The following is a 26,380-nucleotide window of genomic DNA, read 5'->3' on the forward strand; positions in this document are numbered from 1 at the left end:
CAGTTTCCAAGAACCAGTAAGGACTTTACTGTATCTGAAAACCTGGTTAGCTCCTAACTGGAGTAACTGGGTTAAAGAAGCATTTGAACATTATTTGTTGAACCAGATCAAAGAACATTGCTACTTTAGGGTATTTTCTGGAACTGAAATAACTAGATCCATTTCTGTTTTTATATTCATTGTAATGGCATTGGACTTGTATAGCAAATTTTAACTTGTCTTTTGCCTGTCTGCCTTAACCTTAAGGGTAGATATTTATCATTTTCCTTAAGGAGCTGTACAATAATCTTTCATGCTTTTTGTTAGGAACCATTTACAATTCCTACTATCTGCTACTTATCGTTGTGTTCTACTTGTTCTAGAGTTCTGTCTCCACCTGTCTTCATTTTTAGGGGTACTGTTTTTTAGGGGTACTATTTCTCTGTTTGGAAATGTGAGCGGATGGCAGTTTCTGCCTCAGCCCTCTTGCTGGGCCATTGTCTCATGTGGGTTGTCTGCTGTTCCACATTTAAGTAATAGTTATTTCAGCTTTATCAAAAGTTTGTAAGTTCCCAGTTCTTCTGGACTTCTGATTAATTCAGCCTGATTTTATTTAGGGCAAATGATTATGATCCCCTTTCCATTTTGTGAATTTTTCATATTTTACCAATAAATCTCATTGCAATTCTTTGCTTACAAGATGGCTTGAACGATGCAAGCAATGATGGATTGCTCTTTATTGTTTTAAAATATTTATTGGCCTTAAATTGCTGAAATAATATGGTTTTTGCAACCTTTGTGTTTTTATGCATTTTTAACCCTACATCTTTAGTGTATAATCTTCTGTGAGTCTGTGGTTTCTATAAGTGTCAGGAATTTTTCAGGTGTCTTTATTATCCTTTGAAATCATGATCTATTTGGACAATTCCATCTTTGTTTGGACTATACAGTTGACTTGAGTACCTAAGTGAAATGGAGCAGGTTAGAAAAAAGTAGTTTGTTTTATAGTAATGAGAATTACATTACAAGTCCCCTGGCATGTTCCCCTTTGACCTTTTTTGATGTTTTAATTTAAGCATCTCAAACAAGGCAAGAGTTGATCTCACCAGGCCTTGAATCCTATCCAAAATTGGATGTTAGGATAGATGACACATACATTTCTGTAATACTAATTAATATTGCCAGTTAATATTGATCACTTTCTACAACATGTCTCTGAGATATCTTGCATCTCCACGGCATCTAATGAGGTGTATTGTGAAATAGTTTCATATATTAAAAATACTGGAAAATAATATAAAAAATTAGCCGGGCGTGGTGGTGGGCGCCTGTAGTCCTAGCTGCTCCGGAGGCTGAGGCAGGAGAATGGTGTGAACCCAGGAGGTGGAGGCTGCAGTGAGCCGAGATCGCGCCACTGCACTGCAGCCTGGGCGACAGAGCAAGACTCTGTCAAAAAAAAAAAAAAAAAAAAATGCTGAACTACAAAATTCATGCAGTTTGCTTATAATCACTCTGAAGCCCACCATAGGTCTACTCTGGAAGCTCAAGTCTTACTTTTTCTGTGTATTCACAAGACCAGTCTATCTGTTTAAGAATATATCTGGCGATGTAAGTCTGGAAATACGCACTTAGGTGGTTTTGTTACTTAGAAATACTTATTTCCAAAAAGGAAAAAAAAGGTCAAACAATTTTTTTTTTTTTTTAGGCGGAGTCTCAATCTGTCACCCAGGCTGGAGTGCAATGGCACAATCTTGGCTTACTGCAACCTCCACCTCCCTGTTCAAGTGATTCTCTTGCCTCAGCCTCCCAAGTAGCTGGGTCTAAAGGTGTACACCACCATGCCCGGCTTATTTTTGTATTTTTAGTAGATACAGGGTTTCACCATGTTGGCCAGGCTGATCTTGAACTCTTGACTGGTGATCCCCCCTCCTCGGTCTCCCAAAGTGCTGGGATTACAGGTGTGAGCCACCACACCCGGCCGATCAAACAGAATTTTTATAAAGTTGTCTTTAAAAAAAAGAAAAAAAAAGTATCCAGCTGTTAAACATTTTCAAAGTGAAGTTAATCAGTACCCTGTACTTTTAGTTCCTTAATTCTTTTGATCTTTGTGCCATGATTTTTTTACTATTAGTTAAGAAAGTGTAATGAACCAAAGAACAAGAAGTAGGGGGAGAAAAGAGTTGCCTGCTTCATTTGACAATAGACCATTTATCTTCTGTTATTTGCCTTTCTTAAAGTACTGAGAGTTTTTGGATTTTTTTCCCCCAGTCACTTTTTGTAGCCTGTATTTTTTGTTTATTTTATTGAATAATACAATTATTCCCTCAATGTTTAATGGGAGCATTTATTTAGTCTGCTGAATTCCATACTGGTGCAAGAATTATAAAACAGCCTCTAGTCTGAAGCTGATACAGAGAGTGGTTGAACATTATTTGTCTCCTAATCTTTTTATTAAAGGGGGTTGTAACATTTGGTGGTTACTCCTTCCTTTAAAAAACAATTATATCTTCATATACAAATTAGAGTAATTAAAAAAAAACTTTCTGTGGGAATTTGGGATCTGTAACATATTAAATGGAAGAGAGTGTATTTTGTTGATATTCACAGGAGTTGGATAATTTACTTGTTGCTTTACTAGATGAGGCCAAGGTGAAGAAAATGCCCATTTGTTCTGCAATTGGCTGATTAGGCTTCCTTTAAATATAAAGCAAGTTACATAGCAGTTAAGAGTATTTTAACATTTTTTTCTTTTAATATTAAGGAATAACACGTAAGTTGGAAAATTAATTAGCCGTGTCGGGTAGTATAAGAGTATTTTTCTAATTTCACTTCTGGCAGTTCTGATAGAAATCTTTCCCATGGGTAAGACTCCTTAGGAAAACGTTCTGAATTCAGAACACTGCTTTAAACTACATTATATTTTTTTTGCTTCTCAAACCAGATCACACTATAAATCCAACCTGATTTCTAAGTAGAGTATAGATGTGGCTTGAGATAATGAATTGATTTTTGTGGGGTTTTTTTTGTAATTAGCAAATATTTGCTTCGAAAACCTTTTTATAAAAAATCGGAAGTTACATTTTTTCATTAAAGAACGTTTGAAAAGTTTAGAAAAGGAGGAGAGAGACACATTACTAATCTTCCAAACCCAGTCATGGTTAATATTTTCATATATTTACATGGTTGTTCATGGTACATATAGCCAACCATTTTATGTTCTGCTTACAATTTTCCCCAAATTATTACGTAGTCTTTATGAACATAATTTTTAAGGTCTGTATAATATTCCATTGAGTGGATGTATGCAGTTTACTTAGCTATTTTTCAATTATTAGATGTTTCTCTTTTTTTCCCTATTATAAATAATGCTCTGATGAAAATCTTTGTGCAAAAACTATTTTCCCTTTCTGGTTCAGAATATTTCCTTAGAGTAAATTTCTGAAGACAAAGTTGCTGGAATAAAAAGATCTCAATATTTTTAAGGCTGCTGGGTTTTTTTTTTTTTTTTACTAGATGAATACTTTTTTGTTAGTGTGAAATGTTTATATTTGGACAAGAGGGAAGGAAATCTCTGTTTGCTGACTCATGTTTTTATTTTGCACTTTAAACTGATAAGGCCACTTAGCTTTTGACATAAACTAAGGCAGGAAGTACAAAAAGGGGCAGAAAAAAAGTAGTTGTCTTGCCAAGGCCATAGTATCATGGACTCATTTGAGTTCCTTATGTGAGGTAGGTTACCTGTTTGACTTGTATATTAAAAAATGCTTAACTCGGGTAAAAATTAGTCATCAGCCTGCATTTTGTTTTGTCTGGGCATGTTTATATGCAAAGTGCTGTGATCTTTCACTTTAATTTTCGTGAGTGGCCTCAAGACATTTACCACCTAACTGGCTTCTATAATGTTTGGATGCCCTTGGTTTAGATTTTTTTTTTTTTTTTTTTTGCTCCCAGTATGAAGAAATCTTTCTGTATTGAAGATGTTACCTTAGTTGTCTTTCTAAAATGTAGATCTAATCATGCTAATTCTCAGATTTAAAACCTTCCACTTGTCCATATGATAAGATTCTTCAGTCTTGCCCCTTCCTTCATATCAGTCTTGTATCATCATCTCCAGCGGATTAAACCCTAGCATTTCTATCATGTGTCTGTTGGAACAAGCCATTTGGAAAAGTGATTTAAAAATTCTGGCTCTAGAGCCAGGCAAAATGGGTTCAGATCCAGGTTCTGCCACTTATAGCTGTCTACATAACTTTGGACAAGATACTCAACTATTCTATATTTTATTTTCCTTACATGTAAAATAAAGAAAATGATAGTATTTACTTCACAGTAAATACTAAGGTATTGTTGCTAAGATTAAACTGGTTAATAGATAAACAGCAGTGAACAGTGTTTGTCAAGTAATGAACACACAAAATGTTTGCTCTATTGTTTTGCAAAATTCTACTTATCCTTTAAGTCTGATGTTTTCTCTTGGAAAAAAAGTTCTGAAATCTCTGGAATTGTTCTTTCCTTTTCTGTTTTTATATATTATTGTCTTAGTTTGTAGGCCGCTATAACAAAATACCATATAGACTGAGTGGCTTATAAACAACAGGAATTTATTTCTCAAAAGTTACAGTAACTGGGAAATCCAAGATCAAGGTACCTGGATGGCCTCTTCTCTCTGTAACCTCATATGGTGGAAGGGAGGAGAGATCTCTCTGGGATCTCTTTTATGAGGGCACTAATTCCATTTATGGGAGCTCCGTCCTCATGACCTAATCACCTCCCAAAGGACTCACCTTCTAATTCTGTCACCTTTGGGGTTAGGATTTCAACATGTGAATTTAGGGAGGGGATACAAATATTCAGACCAGAGTGTTGTTGATACTTGTTTTATAGCCTTTATCACATGATATTAGAGTAAGTTAATAGTAGGTAAATGCACAGCACATGGGCCTCTTCTTCGGTTATTCTTGTGCCCATGGGCAATGGTATAATCGTAGTATTTCTTCTGACTGAGTCCCTGGAAGGTCACCTAATAAAACATCTCAGCAAAGTCCTTTAGAATTAGCATGCAGGTTAGCAATTTGCTTTATGGGAGTTAGTTGTTTACACACTGGCTTTCCCAATGGATTGTGAGCTCCTCCAGTATGTTAGACATGTTGCCTCTGTGTCTCCTGTGTCTAGCACTGTGCTAGGCATACTTAGCAGGTGCTTAATACAGCTTTGTTGAATGAATGTCGATTTGAATAGTTAAAACAAAAATCTGAAATGGTGGTTCTTATATAATACGTTGCCCAACACTTGCCTTAAATAAATACCCCCAAGTGATTTTGGTGGTATTTGTTTAAATGTATTTGTTATATATTTTAAAATAGCCCCAAGTTATTTTGATGCAAACTTAGCCATTCTGTTTAAAAATTATTGCTTAAAATGTTAAAAAGCTGTTTTTGAAGAAGAGATGGACATATAGAATATGAAGAAATACACTCCCTCTATAAATTATTCCTAGAAGCCTAGAAAAAAGTTCTTGTTCTTTTGCAAAACTAACCTTTTAGTAAAAGGAAATTATCATATCAATAGGTACACTCTGACCAAGTGTGACTTTTGATAATAGCATAGTTATGTTTTCTCTTTCCTTTAATGTTAAATGAAAATAATACCAACTTCAAAAAAACTAGTAAATTTGGGTGAACTCTTTAAAAAGGAAAACAGCAGACACCCTGTGGCCTCCCAAATAGAGTTGACGCTCCGTATTTGGCTTTCTAAGTTCTTCAGGGAGCTAAATTATTCATCAGGCATTTAGTGAGAATCAGCTATGTGCCAGGTGCTATGCCAAGTTCCAAAGGTAAGAAAATAATAAGTTGGAGTCCTACATTGTTTCCTGTAGTGAAGATGACAGATGTGTAGATTATCACAATGTAGCTATAGACATGCACCGTTTGCCATGACAGCTATTTATAATAATTATAATTTTTAATTTCTGAGGCTAACTAATGATTTCCCCATTCTGATCCATTTATTGGTAATTTGTGCCTTCTCTTTTTTATTTATCAGTTTTGCTAGGGATTTATCCAATTTTATTAGTATTTTCAAAGAATCAACTTTGATTTTATAGGTTTTCTTTAGTATGCTTTAAATTTCTGCTTTCATTTTCTTCTACTTTCTTTGGGTTTATTTTTCCTTTTAAAAAATCTTTGGCGGGTATTAGAGTGTTAGTTTTCAGCTTTTTTCCTTTTCTAATATCTGCATTTAAGACTATAAATTTCCCTCTGTGCCTTGAGCCACATCCTGCATTTTTGATGTGATATTTTTACAATCATTCAGTTAAAAATATTTTCTATTTCCGCTATAATTTCTTCTTTGACCCTTGGGTTATTTTAAAGTTTGGTTCTTTTCAATAACAATGTTTTTATTGATTTAGTTATACTAAAATCAAAGAATATGTTCTATATGAGTTTAGTATTTTGATACAGATTGAGATTTGCTTTGTTGTTCATTATATGGTCAATTTCAGTAAGTATTCCTTGCGTATTTGAAAGTGTTATGAATTGTACAGTTGTTGAGTGCTGTGATAATATGTATATGAATTGGATCAAGTTTTTAAACACTTTTTTTCTGTATCTATTGATTTTTGTTTGCTTGTTTTATCATTTACTATGTTAATCTCCCACTAGGATTGTGGGTTTGCCTGTCATTGTAATTGTTAGTCTTTTGCTTTATGAATTTGAGACTGTTATTATTTACATAAAATTTGGAATTTAAAAACTACATGGTGGCTTAACTCATCACTATAAAATGTCCTTTTTTTCTTTTTTGTCTTTAAAAATCTCTGGTGATACCTCTTACTTTTGAAGTCTATTTTATCTGAATGGATAGCTATGCCAGCTTTTTGGGTAGAATATGCATAGTATATGTTTTTCCACTCTCTTGCTTTCAATACTGTGTTCTTATATTTAATGTGTGTCTCTTTTAAGTACAATATAGTTAAATAGTGTTCCCCACAACTCTCTCTTAGTTGTCATATTTTAGTCATTTATATTTAAGTAATTGCTTATACTTTGGGATTATATCTAAATCTTACTATTTTCTATTTGTCTCATCTGTTGTCTCCTTTTCATATGTTTTGCATTAATCATTTTTAAAATTTTTATTTGATTTTTAGAGACAGCTCTCACTCTGTCACTCAGGTTGGAGTGCAGTGGCACAATCATAACACCTATCATAACTCCTAGGCTCAAGCAGTCCTCCTGCCTCTGCCCCCTGAGTGGCTGAGACTGCAGGCACATGCCACCTTGCTGGACTACTTTTTTACTTTTTGTAGAGATAGGGTCTTCCTGTGCTGCCCAGGCTACTCTGGAACTCCTCAAGCTATCCTTCTACCTTGGCTTCCCAGAGTGCTGGGATTACTGGGCTAATCATATATATTTTTTTAATTCCATATTTTTAACCCTTCTATTAGCTTGTTATAATTTTTAACTTATTCTCTCAGTTGTTGCTTTATTATGACATGAATTCATAACTTATTGTACTAATAGTAAATTATACTTTACCATGGCCTGGATAACACAAGGACCTTAGAATGCTAACTTCATATATCTCTTTTTACTGTTGCCATGCATTTTAATTGTACATATATTTTAAACATCACAAGACATTCCTATTGTTGTTTTGTGAAGTCAGTATTCATTTAAACTTACCCTTATTTCCCCTTCAGGAGCTCTTCCTCATTTCCTGCAGTTCTTTGCTTATTTCTAGAGTCTTTTTCCTTCTGCCTGAAGAATTCCTGTTAGTATTTCTTTTAGTGACAATCTGCTGTAAACCAGTTCTCTCAGATTTTGATTGTTGGAAAGCATCTTTATTTCACAATCATTTTTTGAATGTGTTTTTCCTCTAAATGTAGAATTTTAAGTTACCAGCTATTTACGTTTGGCACTAATGATGTCATTTCATTGTCTTCTGGTTTCCATTGTTTATGCTGAAATGTCAGCTGTCAACCTGATTGTACTTACTTGAAGGTAATGTGCCTTTTTAAAGAGTTTCGTCTTAGGTTTTCAAGAATTTTACTGTAATATGACACATTGAAATTTGTGGATTTCTCTGTATGTATCCTTGGAAGGTGTAGGGCTTCGTGAATGTATGGTTAGATGTCTGTTGACAGTTTTGGAAAAATCCTTGGCTAGTATCTAAAAATATTGCTCTGTTACAGTCTTTCTTCTTTTCCTTTAAGACTCTACTTATGCAGTGCTAGACCTTTCACTAGAGCCATTATGTCTCCTCAGTTCTTTATTTTTCATTTTTTCCCTCTCTTTGCATTAGTGTGAGCATTTTTTACCAGTCTTCCTGCTCACTAATCTTTTATTCTACTGTATTTAACCTGTTGTTAAGTTCATCCTATTTAAAGTCTCATTAGTTATATTTTTCAGTTCTAGAATTTTTATTTCATTCTTCTTTATGGATTCCAGTTCTCTGTTAAAATCTTCAACCTTGTCTTCTCTTTCCTTGACATAGTAAGTAGTAATCATTAATACTTTAAAGTCTGTTTCTGGTAACTCCATTACCTGGGTCACCCGTTAGGTCTGTTTCTATTCTGTTTTGTTTTGATCATTTGGTCCTGTTTCTTGGTATGCTTGATAACTTTTGGTTCATTGCATACACTGTGAATTTAAAATTGTAGTGGCTAAGGTTGATGTTGTCTTCCTCTACAGAGAATTTGTTTTTCTTCTGGCAAGCTGTTAGAGAGCAATACCCATCACCTAGACCAAGGCTAGGATTAAGATGATTCTAGATTGGTTGTAAAGACTGATCCGTTTCATTTTTGCCCTTAGACTGGGGCATATTCCTCCAGGAGCTTCCATTGAAAGCCTAGACTATTTACCAGGGTTTCTCCTCAGCAGGCCCTCAACTCCATTTGTTGCTGTGTTGTTATTTTGGGGTTCCTCAGTGCTATGAGGCTACTAGAAGCTCTGCTTAGTTTTTAGCCTCTTAGTTACCTCTTTCTGCTCGGCTCCTAGACCTTTTGCTGCTCATAGCCTAGCTATTGGCAAATCCCTGGAAAGAGTGGTGACGAATATTCAGCTCACTTCATTGCATTTCCCCTCTCTCCAGGATCTTGGCCCCCTCAAGTCCTGAGTGCCTTGGTTCCTCTTTGATGCCTTTAAAAAGCTGGGCTTTTGTTTGTTTGTTTTCTGGCTTGTTTGTTTGGAAGGAGGTTGGTCTGATACGTGCTACTCCAGTTTAGCCAAGGTTTGTACAAAGTTAACCTCCTTAACCTTTTTCACATTTTATGTTTTCATGTGCTAAAGAGTAAACAGAAAGTTTAAATAAGGCAACTTGGCTAAAGAATTTGGTACAGTATGTGTCCATGTGCTTTATTCCTTTTATGTCAATAAATAGCAACATTTTTAAAGCAGGAGATGTATTTCCTATCCTATTTGTCCTGTAGCCCATAGACACAGGCTTGTTCACTGAAGAAATACCCTAAAATATTACTACATTTATATAATAGGAATTTTCTTTTAGCCTAAGAAATATTTGTAGAACAAACCAAAAAAACAGAGATATTAGACTATTTTTTTCTCCTTGTTGCTTTCAGTTTTTGTTGATTGAGGTGTTTTGAAATATATTTTTAGAGGTTATAAATGAATCTAAATCTAAAATATTACAATATCTTTTGAGAACTTGGGCTTTTTAACTTTGTTGCTTTTATCCCAGAGCCTTTGCTAACAGTGGCTTACTTTTTAAACTGCTTCTCAGTTTACTCATCTGTAAAGTGGCAGCAATTGTATTACCTAACTCAAAGGATTGTGAAAAGCATTAAATGCTATATATTAGTCTGCTTTGGTTGCCATAATAAAATATCATAGACTGGGTGGCTTAAATAACAGAAATAGATTTTCTCTTTGTTCTGGAGTCTGGAAAGTCCAAGATCAAGGTTCTGGACAATACAGGCTCTGTTGAGGGCTCTCTTCCTGGCTTGCAGGATCACCTTCTTGCAGTACCCTCAGTGTGTGTGCATAGAGGCTGGAGGAGGGAGATAGCAATCTTAAGACCACCAGTCCTATCAGGTTAGGGCCCCACCCTGATGACCTTACTTAACTTTAATTACTTTCTTAGAGGCTCCATCTCCAAATATAGTCATACTGAGAGTTAGGGCTTCCGCATATGAATTTTAGGGGTCACAATTCAGTCCACAGCATACTGTATTACATAAAAGCACTTAAAATAGTACCTAGCACATGGTGATTACTTAATAAATGTGGTTGTATGGTAAAGATGATTCTAACCATTCTTTTTTTGTTTTGTAGGTGCTGACTGGGTTACTTTTTTAAACACTAGGAATGGTAATTTCTACTCTTCTGGACTTCAAACTAAGAAGTTAAAGAGACTTCTCTGTAAATAAACAAATCTCTTCTGCTGTCCTTTTGCATTTGGAGACAGCTTTATTTCACCATATCCAAGGAGTATAACTAGTGCTGTCATTATGAATGTGACAAGTTTATTTTCCTTTACAAGTCCAGCTGTGAAGAGACTTCTTGGGTGGAAACAGGGCGATGAAGAAGAAAAATGGGCAGAGAAAGCTGTTGATGCTTTGGTGAAAAAACTGAAGAAAAAGAAAGGTGCCATGGAGGAACTGGAAAAGGCCTTGAGCTGCCCAGGGCAACCGAGTAACTGTGTCACCATTCCCCGCTCTCTGGATGGCAGGCTGCAAGTCTCCCACCGGAAGGGACTGCCTCATGTCATTTACTGCCGTGTGTGGCGCTGGCCCGATCTTCAGAGCCACCATGAACTAAAACCACTGGAATGCTGTGAGTTTCCTTTTGGTTCCAAGCAGAAGGAGGTCTGCATCAATCCCTACCACTATAAGCGAGTAGAAAGCCCTGGTAAGTGAGTTATTTTATGTTGATGTGCTTTGTGTGCCCAGTACCGGATTTGTGTTGTTTAGAACATGAAAATAATCCCTTTGCTTGTTTTTAGTTGTAATTTAAAAATATTTGGGGAAACTGTGTGTGTGTGTGTGTGTGTGTGTGTCTGTGTGAATGCAAGAGAGAAGGCCCCTGAGTGTTTCATACATTTTAACAGCTTAGTCATCTCTAGTTAACATTATGTCTTGGGAGCAGGCTATGACAATTGTCATTGCAGTACTAATACCTCTAATTTTTAATAAATTGTTTTCTTTCTAAATTTATTTTTTATGTCTCACATGGTTCTCTGCATTTCTCTAGATAAAATTAGCTATGAATTGTATTCTAAGGGAAGAAAATTAGGAAAGAAATGCATTATTGCTGTCTATATGCTTGAGGGAAGTACATCATGAGGGTAGTTGCCAGTGACTTAAACCATTCTGAACTTAAGAACAGCACTTTTTATCATCTCTGGCGGAATTTTGCTGTGGCATATTTCCTGTGGTGAATATGAAGGAATTATATCCTTCTATGGAATCATTTGATGCTATTACTTTATAAAATATACCCAGTTTTTACATGTATAGTCTTTGGGGAGGGTATGGTAAAGGATATATTTTAAAATTTGTACGGTTTTGCCCTCAAGTTAGAATCTACATTCTAGAGAGTTGGATCATTGGAAAGTGATTAGATATTCAAGCACTTAAATGTCTCATTGTCGATTGGGACCAATTTTGTTGATGGATTGGCTGTTTATAGTTCCTGGGTTACTAAGGCTGTATATTAGAATCACATGGCTCTCCTCCCAGAAATCCTGATCCTGGGATAGCCTGGTAATCTTTGTTTCTAACAAGTACTTCAGGTGTTACTGATGTAGCTATTGGATTGGTGTTTAGGAATTACTAAACTAGATCATGTAATAACATGGTTTTCAAATAAAAGGCATTCTGTATTTTTGTGGAATATTTAAGACATACGTAAAAAAAAGATTTTAAAGACCAGTAGTATAACAAACATCTCCGTATCCCCTACTCATTTTAAGAAATAAAAGATTATGTGTAAACTGGAACCCCTGTTTTTGCTCCTCTGATTCTGCTCCCTTTGGTAACCACTGTTCTGAATCTGACGCTTATCATTCTCATGCATGTTTTTATACTGTTATTACATACGTATGAGTCCATGACAATACGTAATATTTTATATATTTAAAAATGTTACATAATATTGGAGTTTCTTTGTACAACTCATGTTCACCCAACATTACGTTTTTGTGATTTCTAGATTATATACTTTAGGACTACCTTGTTAAGTCCTATGAAAAACACTTTGGGAATTTATTGGAATTTTGTTGATTTCATTTGGGGAAGATTGGCCTACTATGCTCTTGAGCATAATATTATTTAGTGCACTTTTAAGTTTCTCCATACAGCTCCTGCACATACTAGATTTATTTCTAGATAACTGGTTTTTATTGTATCCTTTTAAAAGTTACATTTTGTTACAGTTGCTCTTGGTTAAGAGAGCATTGCCTTTTTTCTAACAACTGTGCTGAATTCTCCTTACCAGTTTGGATATAGACGTTCTTTACTGCTTGTTATATCAGCTGTGATGCAGTGTTCTTTTTTCTAAACTCAGCACAGAGGTACATGTCCCTCTTCTAGCCAGAAATGGAAATGGAGCTAAGAGTTTTGGAGAGTAAAATGTAGTAGATAAGTAATATGTACCAGCAATATTATTTAGGCACATGATTTTTTTGATCCTCGTAGTAACCTTTAAATGTATTAATACATAGGTAAGATTTTAATTCTACTCCATATGCGATGAAACTGAGGCCCCTACAAGTTAAGTGCCCTGTGTTAGAACTAGAAAATAGAGGCATTTGACATGAAAGGCAAAATTCACTATTTAAAAAACACTATGAATATGTCTTCTCCATCCATACTCCCCCTCACCCTGCGCTAACCTTCCAGCATTTCATCTTGCAATGCAGCAACTGCCTCCTGACTGGTCACCCCCTTCAGTCCATTGTCTACAGAAAGGGATCTTTTAAGATGCAGACATGATCCTCTTGTTGTCCTGCTTTTCCCTACTCTTGAGAAGTCCTCTAGAGAGGTCTGCACATTCTGGTCCTTGCCTCCCTTTCCAACTTCCTTTGTACTCTTGCATGCTTTGTGTGCTTGAGTTCTCTGGAAACATTCCATGCACGTTTCCTCTATCTGTACCTGTTTCTCCTCCCTCTTTGTCTAGCCCACTCTTATTTATCGTTTGTGTCTAGCACATGGTCATTACTTAATAAACTAAGTAATTGTGTGATGGAGGTCAGTTTCATTGGGAAACCTTTCTTGATACCTCCTACTTCACACATATCTCCCTACTCTGCTTGGGGAGGTTAGGTCTCATTTCCCATAGCAACCTGAATTTCTTTAGAATGTTCTTCACACTTGTAATGATTGTTCTGTTGGTCTTCTCTGCAAGACAGTAAATAAAGCTCCATGAGGGCAGGGACTATGTGTATTATTAACATCTCTATTTTTAGCAACAAGCATAATTTGATAAATTTTTGCTGTTAAATGGTGATGCTGATTTTTAATTTAATATCGTCATTTGGCCATTTTTTTAGTGCTGAATTTTCAGTTTATCTATACCTTTTGACCATCTTCTTCCCTTCTTTGGTCATTTTATGGCTATTACACCTCTGATACAAGGTGAAAAGTTAAAACCAATACTGAGATGAATTTGTTACTCTTAATAACATATGTGCTAATAAAATAATGGGGAAGAGGTGGAAAACTGGCTTACATAGGCATTTTGAGACTCCACCAATGCCATTTCAGCCTCTCCTTTACCCAGGAATCTTGTGAGTCATGGATAGAATAGAACAGTTCTGGAAAACATGGAGGCTGAGGCTAAGATCTATTTAATTTGAACATATCAAGATTTTATGTATATTTTTCACATTATGAAGTGACTGATGTGGGAATTGGAACAAAGGACTTTTTCCAGAGACCACTATGAAGCAGTCCCTGTACCTTCTGAAGAGAAACTCTACTAAATCAAAGTGCAGGAGGCAGCCAGATGTGGTGGTACATGCCTGTAGTCTCAGCTACTCAGGAGGCTGAGGTGGGAGGATCACTTGAGCCCCAGAGTTGAAGGCTGCAGCACACTATGATCGTGCCTGTAAATAGCCATTACGTTCTAGCCTGGGCAGTGTAGTGAGACTCTGTCTCAGAAAAATAAAGTTAAAAAAATGCAGCATAGTAAAACCCCATCTCTACTAAAAATACAAAAATAAGCCTGGCGAGGTGGGGGGCGCCTGTAATCCCAGCTACTCGGGAGGCTGAGGCAGAAAAATCACTTGAACCTGAGAGGCGCAGGTTGTAGTGAGCCAAGATCATGCCATTGCACTCCAGCCTGGGGGACAAGAGTGAAACTCCATCTTAAAAAAAAAAAAAAAATGTGCAAGGGGACTTAGCCCCTCACACTGCCAGAATTGAAGCCCTCTATAAAGCCGTACAGAGTACACCTGGGTATTGTTTCTGTGAAATCAGAAAAAGGGGGTCTGGAATTCTAAGCTGCACATATACACAGCTCAACACTGAATTATTTTGAACTTTGTCACTATTTTACTTCTGATGAAGTATCTCAAAGAACAGTTTAGCAGTTTAACATATTTAAGTCTCCCAAACTTGGTGATTTCTGCTGAGGTCTCAATGACTCTTGAAAAAAACTCAAAAATTGAGAATATTTAGGTTTAGAGTAGTGGTTTTCAAAGTGTCGTCCACAGAGTAGTAGCATCAGTACCACCTTGGAACTTGTTAGAAAAGCTAATTATTATTTTTAAATTGACAAATAATTGTATATATTTGTGGAGTACAGTGTTATGTTTTGGTACATGTATACATTGTGGAATGATCAAATGAGGCTAATTAACATATCTGTCACCTCCCATGTGTATTTGCTTATTTCTTTCTTTTTCTTTTTTTCTCTTTTTTTTACTGCCTATTCTCTGAACCATTTTTTTGTTTGTTTGGTTGGGGTTTTTTTTTGTTTTTTTTTTTTTGAGGTAGAGTCTCGCTCTGTTGACCAGGCTGGAGTGCAGTGGCATGATCTCGGCTCACTGCAACCTCTGCCTCCCAGGATCAAGAGATTCTCCTGCCTCAGCCTCCCGAGTAGCTAGGATTACAGACGTGCATCACCACGCCCAGCTAATTTTTGTATTTTTAGTAAAGATGGGGTTTTACCATGTTGGCCACGCTGGTCTCGAAGTCCTGACCTCAGTTGATCCACCTGCCTTGGCCTCCCAAAGTGCTGGGATTATAGGCGTGAGCCACTGAGCCCAGCTGAACTTTTTTTTTTTTTCACCATACTAATTTCTTTTTGGTGAGTACATTTAAAATCCACCCCTAGCCTAAGCAACATAGCAAGACCCCGTCTTAATTTTTTTTTTTTTTTATTAGCGAGGCATGGTGGCATGTGCCTGTAGTCCTACCTATTCAGAAGCTAAATCAGGAGGATCACTTGAGCCTAGGAGGTCAAACCTGTAGTGAGCTATCATCATGTTGCTGTACTCCAGCCTGGGTGAGAGAGAGACCCTGTATCAAAAAAAAAAAAAAACCCACTTTTTTAGCAATTTTGAAATATACAATGTATTATTAACTATAGTCACCATGCTGTGCAATAGATCACCAAAACTTACTACTTCTAGCTTAAGGTTTGTACCCTTTGACCAGCATTTCCTCTGTCCATGTTCACCCCTCCCTGCAGCCCCTGATAACCACCATTCTAATTCTACACTCTACTTTTATGAGTCTATTTTAGATTCCACATGTAGTGAGATTGTGCAGTATTCGTCTTTCTGTGCCTGGCTTATTTCACTTAACTATAATGTCCGCCAGGTGTCACAAGTGACAATTTCCTTTTTTAAGGCTGAATAGTATTTAATTTGAAAAAAATGTTCAACATAAGTAATCATCAGGGAAATGCAAAAACTGCAGTAAGTTATACCTTTCACCTGTTAGAGTGGCTGTTATCAAAAAAATGAAAGATATCAAGTGTTGGCAAGGATGTAGAGATAGGGGACAGCCATTTTGGAAGAGAGTATGGAGGTTCCTCAAAAAATTAAAAATAGAACTACCATATGATCCAGCAGTCTCACAACTGGGTATATGTCCAAAGGAGGTCAAATCAGTGTGTCAAGGAGATGTCTGCACTACTAAGTTCACTGTGGCATTATTTACAATAGCCAAGGTATGAAGTTAACCTAAGTGCTCTTCAGTGGATTAATGTGTAGAAATGCAAATTCTTAAACCCTTCCACAGACCTACAATACTGAATCAGACTCTGGAGATGGGGACAGACATCTGTGTTGTAACAAGTTCTCCAAGTGAAACTGATACTGCAAAAGTTTGAGAACCACTGGTTTAAGGTATCCAGGCAAGTCATCAAGTCCAATTGTCTGGATGAAGTTGTCTTGAATTCAGAAGAGATGCTAATAAGCTAGTCTTTTAAATCCTCCAGCATTTTTAGTTTTGCATGTTTGGATACAGATAGAAAATTGCTCTTTCCAGAGTTTTCCTTCTGATATTCATTAAGATGAGCCCTCTAACAAGATGGGATAAGTTGTCTTTAAGTGGGTGGGGAAGTTGGGGAGAAGTCTATGCTTTTGTTATTCGGCTCAGTGCAAGTTTTGGAATTGTTCTTTAGAGTGTACTATCTCTGTCTCTTTGACAAAAGTAATATTACGGACTGGAATAATTGTTGCTTTTCCTTAACCTATGCCATTTATTTTCTTATAAATAAAACAGTGTAAAAAAATGGTAGTGGGGAAAAACAAATTTATGAAAACACTTTGCTACAACTTGTGTTTATTATAGTTAACAATGACAAATGTGCAAGGAGAAAAACCTTCCTTTTGTTGAAATTTGCCACTTTGACCATTGCTGAAAAATAGATCTTTGAGAAAGTAGAAAATGTTAGGAATTTCTTTTTCTGCAAATGTGTGAATACTTACAGGAAAGAGAAAGTTCGTGGAGCTTCTGAAGACTATGTCCCTGCTGATGATTTAATAGGTGGACTGTTTACTTGGACTTTTACTAGCCTTCAGAATCAGGGCTACTTATTAGTGGTTGAATTAAATGTAGGGTTTATTCTTTCTTACCAGAGTAAATGCTGACAGTGGTTAAGCAAGCAATCTAACTGTGGTATTGAGAAGACCATTCAGTTGCTTTCTTCTGCTATTAAAAATGCCTTAATGGAGATTACCTGCCATTGGCCATTTTTTTTTAATGTTTTTCACATGGTTCTTGAAAATTATCTTCTGCACTTTGAACTTAATCAGCTTGAAAGGGCATATTAAATCTGAGCTTGAAATTCTGAGATTTCAGTTTTGATCTTTAAGGCATTAGCTTCCAGGTGCTTTCATTTTCAGCATGATGGCTGCCAGCTGTTTAAAATTCACGTAAAATCCTCTTCACCTGTTGACTGAATGCATGTTTTCACTCTTTGGCTGCCTCAGTCACTGTGTAATTCGTGTCTTGGTAAATTTTACCTTGAAGAGAAAGTCTTAAAATTATAGAAATAGAGGACAGATTAGTTCTCACCAGGGGCCAAGAAGAGGAAAGAGGGGAAGGGGAGTGGGTGAAGCCATAAAAGGGCAAAGTGAGAGATCTTTGGGGTGACGGAAATTTTCTGTATCTTGACTGTATCAATGTCAATATTTTGATTGTGATAATTTTGTAATATTCTGTGATAGTCTGTAATATTCTGATTCTGTAAGTAGGATTTCTCTGTTATCCTTAAAACTGCATGTGAATCTACAATTACCTTGATTTAACAAATGGTTTTCTGTAAAAAAAAAAAAAAAAAGCAGCTAGTTCAGCTCACACTGGTGCTCTTTGTGCACTTTTCATTTTGTCACACAGAATATTAAAAAGACGAGAGGAAATGTAATAAAATTAATATTTTATAAAACAGGCTGGGCGTGGTGGCTCACGCCTGTAATCCCAACACTTTGGGAGGCCAAGGCGGGGGGATCACGAGGTCAGGAGATTGAGACCATCCTGGCTAACACGGTGAAACCCCGTCTCTGCTAAAAATACAAAAAAAAAATTAGCCGGGCGAGGTGGCGGGCGCCTGTAGTCCCAGCTACTCGGGAGGCTGAGGCAGGAGAACGGGTGAACCCAGGAGGTGGAGCTTGCAGTGAGCCGAGATCGCGCCACTGCACTCCAGCCAGGGCCACAGAGCAAGACTCTGTCTCAAAAAAACACACAAAAAAAAATGGTCTGGGTGCAGTGGCTCACGCCTGTAATCCCAGCACTGTGGGAGGCCAAGGCGGGTGGATCACCTTAGGTCGGGAGTTCGAGACCAGCCTGACCAACATGGAGAAACCCCATCTCTACTAAAAATACAAAATTAGCCCACGTGGTGGTGCACGGCCTGTAATCCCAGCTCTCAGAGGCTGAGGCAGGAGAATCGCTTGAACCTGGGAGGTGGAGGTTGTGGTGAGCCAAGATTGTTGTGTCATTGCACTTCAGCCTGGGCAACAAAAGCAAAACTCTGTCTCCAAAAAAACAAATGGAAATCTTTAAAAAATGTCTTGCTTCACCACGTTGTGAATGTGTTTTGTTTTGTTTTGTTTTGTTTTTTTGTTTTTTTTAATTTGAGATGGAGTCTCGCCCTGTTGCCCAGGCTGGAGTGCAATGGCATGATCTCAGCTCACTGCAACCTCTGCCTCCCGGGTTCAAACAATTCTCCTGCCTCAGCCTCCTCAGTAGCTGGGATTACAGACACCCGCCACCATGCCCAACTAATTTTTGTATTTTTAGTAGAGACGGGGTTTCTCCATATGGCCAGGCTGGTCTCGAACTCCTGACCTTGTGATCTGCCCGCCTCAGCCTCCCAAAGTGCTGGGATTACAGGCGTGAGCCACCGTGCCTGGCTGTGAATGTGTTTTTATATGACATGTGTGTGGAACAAAAAACTTCAGTCTAGTTCAAGTTTTTTTTAAGTTTTTAAATATTTGGGATTAATTAGCAATAATATTAACTATAAAAATTAAAATAAGGCATTATGCCATGTGTTCCTGCGTGTCTAAATTTCTTTTTATTCAGACATTTAAAGCACATGATAAACTAACTCCTCAGGAACTGTGCCTGCCCCAGAAGGTTAGCATGTAATTACAGCACTATATTCTAAATTGAATAGAGGTGTGGACAGAGACTGCGACTAACTCTTACACACTGGATAGAGGCTGCAGCTAACTCTTACACACCCAGGAGTCACCACAGGAAAGCTTGCTCACTCTGACACATATAACACATGGTGTTGCAATCTGTGTGGTGATGGGATATATGTGTATGTTTCAGTGCAGAAAGGACTTAAATCAGTTTACAGGTTTTGGACATACAATAAAATAGAAAAGAATTACTAATAAAATAGACCAGGGAAAATACAATGAAAGATCAAGACTGAGAAAAACTAGCACAAAGGTGTTCCATAGGAGTTACTATAATACAAATATACTATGTATATTTGCATAACTATAAACAAAAATAACTATGTATCGTTATTATATGTTTGTAATCCTAGTTTGCATGTTTCTCGTAATAGTTTTGGTGTGGGGGAGAGGTGTATGTATTAATAGCTTGGAGATGAAGGAAGAAAGTTTTAAGAGTTAGGAGATACAAATCAGCTTTTGCGCTTGATGGTTGGGTTCCGGGCAGAGCCACTGAGGCGGTTGCAGAGGCTTCTGGCAGGAGGGGTGCCTTAGGGTGGGGTGGGTGCCCTCTGGCTTTTGCAGTTGCTCTTCCACAGTCCTCTCAGGGCTTCATTCTTCAGTCTACATGGAAGTTCTTTTTTGGCTTTTTGTTTTGGTTTGGTTTTTTGAGACAAGATCTGTCCCTGTTGCTCAGGCTGGAGTGCAGTGGCGCAGTCATAGCTCACTGCAGCCTCAAACTCCTGACTTCAAGGCATCCTCCCACCTCAGCTTCTCAAAGTTCTGGGATTACAGGCATGAGCTACCATGCTCAGTCTGGAAGTTCTTTTTTGAAAAAGCACAAGGTCACTACTTAGATTTCTATCCACACAGCCTAGTGGACATGGAGATAAGACAGTGAATGCTTTCCAGGATTTTATCATTGGCATTGGCTTATGGTTGATAATTTTATTATTTTCATCTATAATATTACTAGAAACAGATGAAATAATATAGTCATGAGTAGGATTTTATACCCAGATCTTTTAGTGGATTCCAGTGTTAAATCCTAGGCAGATGTGAAGCTTGTTATTTTCATTTTTTTTCTTTTCTGAGCAACTGTTCTTAAATGCATTTGTGGCATTTGTTTTGGGTTATTAATTGATGAATAGATACTGTTTCAGCCATTACTGTATGTTACTTTTACATAAACTGTAAAAGTACATAAGTTGTTATACATCGATGGAAGCAGACATCTAGACAACTACAATGTGATTTGTTTCTGGGCAGAATTTTTCTATCGCCAAATCTACTTTAATTTGAAATTTTAAGACAGTAGTCTATAGATCATACAAAGTACCTTTCTCATACTTTTGCTTTCCTGACGTTTGTCTTCTGCTTTATTATTTTTCTTCTTATTCTATTTCTGCAGTATTAGGTGGGCAAGAGAAGATGTTTTCAGATCTTTCAGATTCATTTAAAGTGCAGCTGTCTTCCACCCTCCATTGCTGGTTCATAGAGCAGAAAGAACACCAGCCAGCCAGCAGCTGTTAAAAAGAAAACGAAAAAAAAAAAAGTGACTGAAGAAAAACAGCAGTTTTGAAAACCGTAGAAAAACATTTGTCATAATATTTTAAATTAAAAGAAAAAAACCAGGCCAATATTTCCAAGACTAGCTTAGGGTGAAATAATAATTAAGACCTTCTGAATTGTGCTTTTTGGCTTATTATTCCCACATGTGGATCATCCTGAAACAATGATTTCTTGGAGGTTTGAGTAAGTTTTATATGTGGTTGAGTTTAGGAGGAGTCACAGGTGATTTGCCCCATGTGGGAGTGCCCGGTGGCCTTGCTGGATACTTGGGAAAAGGAGAGAAATAGAAGAGGATGGTTGGCAAAAAAGGAGAGAAATAGAAGAGGATGGTCGGCTTATGTAATGATCTCAGGCTGATTAATTTGGTTTTACTTTCAGCCTCTTTGGTGCTAGATATCAAAAGGCCAGAGAACAGACCAGAGATTGCTTTCTCTCAAATATATGTTCTATCCCCTTGCCATTTTCCCCTTAAAATGAAAATATTCTCCGGAAAGACTAAGCATCATGACTAATAAGCATGAATTAGCCAGATCATCAAACCTCTGCCCTGATATTTGGAAAAATGAGATTTGTTTGGGGAGGAGATGGGGAAGCAACAAGGGTTTATTTGTTTTTGAAGAAGCAGAGCTGGAGGATTTGGAGCAGCTGTAGGGTGGATACCATGAGCACTGTGGTAAAAATCTAAGAGGGCTTGCAGAATAGTAGAGCTAAAACCCCCACATTTTGTTAATTTGCCAGTTTGGCTGGGGATTGGTGTAGTTGTTTGATACTGGTGCTGAATCTAGTTTGAATATCTGCATGCAGACTCGTTTCCCCTGGGTTTGGGCTGGGGTGGGTTGGGCTGAGCTGGGCTGAGCTGGGCCAGGCCTCCCGGTGTATGGGAGATGGAGAGATAATCACTTGCTGCTTACCCACTCCACTTTTCTAATTATCATTGCCCTCAGTCCTCAACAGGGTTTCTCTAGCACTGAAGCCTGACCATAATACTCAATTGCAGGTCTGCTCCACATAAAACTATGTAACTAGAGGTAAATGTAATTTCCTTGATAAAAGATCTAGGGTGTTGGAAACACGTTCTGTGGCTTAAATCAAGATTTAGGTCAACAAAGGAGTGTTTGGCAATTTTCCTCCAGTTCTCTAAATTGTAATGTTCATGCTCTGGAATCTTAGCAGGTTTTAAAAATGGAAGATCGGGTTTATATTCTGCTATATCACTACCCTGGTTCTAAAACAGCTCTCCAAGAGATGCTGCTCTTCTTAGTTCTTTATTCTTTCGCATGAGAAAAGACATTTTTTTATCTAAATTGTGGCCTGGCGTGGTCTGGCTTATGTGGTCGCACATCACCTTCACTTGACTAATTGCCCAGTGGCCTGTCTGGGATGTTCAGTGAGAATAAAGTAAAAGAAGAGTGATTTTATAAGGAGCATTTGGACAGCTTATTGTAAACTAAAAATAAACATATAAATAACAGAGTGAAATTGCCTTATATGTTTTTGCCTTTGTTTCCCTGTAGTTTCCCTATCAGTTCTAGCTAGCTAGCTTTGTAGCAGATTTTGCAGTATTTTTTGTATGTGACAATACCTTTCTTTGAGCACCTGAAAAGTTTACCCAGGGTATGGTGGTGTGCTTGACAGATATTTAAGTAAGATGATCAACTTGGGAGAAAAGTTGTGGATAAATGTCTATTCCCATATAACTTACAGCTTTTAATAGGAAAAATAATAGCTAATCTTAAAATGTTATTTAAGAGAAAACTGATGGGAGCATGTCACAAGGACCCAGAGGCCAGCTTGTGACAAATCTGAGACAGTTTGATCAACGGAATAATTAAGGACAGAAGTGAATTACAAACCACTGGGAGAAAAACAGGAATCCATGCTGATGATGAATGGGGGAGAAGGAAAAGGCTCTTGCTCACAGTAGAATGCCATTGCCAACCAGTAAATGTGGAGTTCTTTAGGATATTCTGGACAATAAGGCCATTTAAAGGAGATATTTATTTCTCTTTAGTAGTTAAAATATGGTGGGAAGAATCTAGGGTTAGAAGGGCTGGATTGAATTTTGGCACTTGATAACTTTGACCTTGGGTTAGTCATTTGTCCTCTTTGAGCTTGTGTTTGCTAACCCATAAAATGGGGGAGTGGTTACATCTACTTTTCAGGTTGAGGATAAAGTTAATGCATGTGAAAAGGCTTTATGTACTAATGCATTCTTGAAACAATATGACTGAAATAGTGATACAAGGAACATCACTTCTGTGTATCTTTCTTAGAATAGAAACAAAATTTGTAATGTAAACAACTTTTCATTAAACAGATATTCAGAAAAGGAATGATATTATTAGAATAAAATATTAATAAAGTTAAAATAGTGACTTTTTATGCTTTCTGTGTGCTGGACACTGTGCTTATCACTTACCATCTATTCTCATTTAATTCTAACCACGACTGCCGGAAGATGGTACCAACATGGCTACTGATATGTAGAATTTGAGTAAATTTTTCACACAACTTATATCTGGAAAGCCAGGATTCAAATTAAAGCCTAACTGCAAAATCCATGCTGCTAACCACTGTACTATACTACTTCCCAAAAGAAGTCTTTAATCAGTTTTCTCTCAACAAAAAGGAGGGGCATCCAGAGTTTTTGGTAGTAGAGAATGTGATCATATGTGCACCAGCTGCATGAATTTTGGATTGCGAGTCCACATCTGCCCTTGAAGTGTTTATGGAGGCTTCTGTTTATTTCCCATTGATCAGTAATTTTTTTTTTTTTTTCGAGACAGAATCCCACCCTGTCACCCTGACTGTAGTGCAGTGGCGCAACCTTGGCTCACTGCACCTTCCACCGCTCCCCGCCCCGGCCCCGGCCCTGGGTTCAAGTTATTCTCCTGCCTCAGCCTCCCAAGTGTCTGGGACTACAGGCATGCACTACCACTCTCGGCTAATTTTTTTGTGTGTACACACACACACACACACACGCACACACACGCACATATATATATATTTTTTTTTGAAATTGAGTCTCACTCTGTCACCAGGGCTGGAGTGCAGTGGCACGATCTTGGCCCACTGCAACCTCCACCTCCTGGGTTTAAGTGATTCTCCTGCCTCAGCCCCCTGAGTAGCTGGGATTACAGGCGCCCGCCACTACACCCGGCTAAATTTTTTTATTTTTAATAGAGTCAGGGATTCACTATGTTGGCCAGGCTGGTCTCGAACTCCTAATCTTGTGATTTGCCCTCCTCAGCCTCCCAAAGTGCTGGGATTACAGGCGTAAGCCACTGCACCCGGCCTAACTTTTGTATTTTTTAGTAGAGACGGGGGGGGTTTCACTATGTTGCCCAGGTGGTCTCGAACTCCTGACCTCAAGTGATTCACCCACCTCGGCCTCCCGGAGTGCCAGGATTACAGGCGTGAGCTACCGCGCCTGACCATAATGTTCTTTATTAGATACCAAGTATCTCATTTTCGTGGAATATATTTAATTGCATCAAATATAAACTCAGAATGAGCTGAATATAATTAATTCAGCTGCAGTTACAAATTAAAGATGCCTGGGTGACACCTAGGTTAATCATTTACATATCAATCGTGCAGTAGATGAATAGACACCATAGGCTAACTGCTCTTTGTGTAATGACTACCTCTTACTGTGTGCTTATGGAACTTTGTTAACACTAACTTGTGCAACGTTGAGAGACACCATAGCACAGTGGCTAAGAACTTGGACTGCAGTGCCAGGCTGCCTAGGTTTGAATCCTGTCTTCCCTGGTTATTGGTGATACATTCTCTATCTCATTCTCTATATCTCATTTTCCACTTTTATAAAGTAGAGGTAATGTAGTACCTAGGATCAGAGTTGTTCAGAGGATTCAATGAGTTAATATCTGGTACAGCTTGGTATGTGGCACTTGGTACACACATGTATAAGCACCATATTAAAAGAAAATCTGAGAAGTACTATTATTCCTATTTTACTATTAAAAGTGAGGTTTAAATAGTAAATTGCCCTAGTTAATCGGCTAGTAAATAAGCAGAATTTCCAATTTTGGAACTGAGAAACTAAAACCTGCTTCTGACTGTTACTGTACTTCATGTGTGGCTTTTGAAGGTATTTTTTTTTCTCCTGATGTTTTTAGGTTATACCCTGAAGTTTTTTTCTACCTCTAACAACTCTCGAAGTCTCTAATAACAGAGCACCTTCCTTCTGTGGAAGTAAAGCAGATAAATACTTGGCAAAAGAAAGGAAACTACCAGGGTGAAAGTAGGAAGAGAAAAGACAGAGAGGGAACTAGGTTTGACAAACTGCTGTGTGCCACCATTCTTGATTCTCAGAGTGCTGTTAAGGGCTTGCTATCCCTTTGGGGAAACTGAGGTGAGAATTTATGCCACCTAAATTCATACAGCTAAGACCGTGGGCTATCTTGATCCCAAGCCAGTGCTTTTTCCATGACAACATACCTCTTGACCAAAAAAACTGGGCCCTGTAAATTTTCTGTAAGCTTACTATAAGGCCATGCCAGCCTTTTCCATGTCATTTGGATTTATATCTGTATACTATCAAAGAATCAGGACCAACACTGTGTAGAGTTTTTTGTAAGTGAAACGGATGATCTCTAGAAATTTGACTTAAGATGAGAAAAATTGAAGTTCAAGTTCCACAGCTACTTAGAGACATAGATAGGGCCAGACACCTAGCTCTCTTGCCAGTGCATGTAGTAATCATTTGTCTTCCTGTACCTAGGCTGTATTCACCCAGAATTGCTGAAGGTTTTGACTTGTTATATCTGGGATGAGGTATAAGAATCTGCCTTTTTAAATAAGTATCTAATTCAGGTGCAAAGAGTCTGAGGGCCGAACTTTGAGAAAGACTGGTTTATATGAACCCACTTATAGTAGACAGGTCAGGAATAGCAATACAATTTACAAACATATTGAAAAAACATTCATTCGGGACCTATTAGGTGCCAGACACTGGCACCTATTTCCTTTCAAAAGAAAGAAAATCAGTTCTACCCACAAAGGCATTACAGTCCAGGTGAAGTAAAGTCAACTTAGCAATAAAATGTTGCAGATGCTACAATGAAAGTCTGTGTAGGGCACACTGAGGCATAGGGAGGAATTCTTTTCTACCAGGGGTGGATAGAAAGACCGGGAAAGGCACCATGGGAGTGCTGTTAGAACTGAGACTTGGAAATATGGCCAAGTGAGCAAAGGTGCAGAAGTATGAAACTAGCAGATGAAAACTGCAAAAAGCCACAAAGATAGGTTGAAGCAGGAATCTGAACTAGGTTATGGAGTCATAGCAGATGTTCTGTGGGTGCCCAGAGAAGGTATTTTTCAAGAAAATAATCTGTGGTATACAAAAAGAATCATTGGCCTGGCATTATCTAGGAAGTTGGATTCTCAGAAGTTGAGTTAGATTTAGGTGATTTTTAGGTAAATTTAGTGGCTTTTGTTTAATGCTTTATGATATTGTTGAATGAAATTCATTTCTCTATGTCAAATTATGTTCACATATTTGTCTTTTAATATATTTGTACTTGAGTAACTATACTCCCAGAAAGTAAATACTACCGTGTTGCTACCTTTAGGCAAAACTATCATACCTTTTAAAAAGATCTTGCCCCCCAAAAAACAAACAGAAGGATGGAAAAAGAATTTAAAAAACAACTTCCACAGTCTCTTTCCAGTTTTATAGTACTGAGTGATTGTCTAGTGGTTA

At 37.6% G+C, this 26,380-nt stretch overlaps 1 protein-coding gene across 19 annotated transcripts in view; it reads left to right on the forward strand.

Annotated features, from left to right (window-relative positions):
• Positions 1–26,380, forward strand: part of SMAD1 (SMAD family member 1) — a 78,453-nt gene that overhangs the window by 23,734 nt on the left and 28,339 nt on the right. For 16 of the 19 annotated variants that reach the window (XM_063603936.1, XM_063603921.1, XM_063603930.1 and 13 more), the window contains one exon: positions 10,272–10,847. In XM_063603936.1, coding sequence (XP_063460006.1) covers positions 10,448–10,847 — 400 coding nt within the window. In that variant the 5' untranslated portion in view covers positions 10,272–10,447. Of the gene's footprint in view, positions 1–5,645; positions 5,813–9,072; positions 9,211–10,271; positions 10,848–26,380 lie in introns of all 19 variants that reach the window. The other 3 variants (XM_063603927.1, XM_063603925.1, XM_063603934.1) reach the window with 3 other exon arrangements.

This window comes from Pan paniscus, chromosome 3 (assembly GCF_029289425.2).
Source record: "Pan paniscus chromosome 3, NHGRI_mPanPan1-v2.0_pri, whole genome shotgun sequence".
NCBI classification, from domain to species: Eukaryota; Metazoa; Chordata; class Mammalia; order Primates; family Hominidae; genus Pan; species Pan paniscus.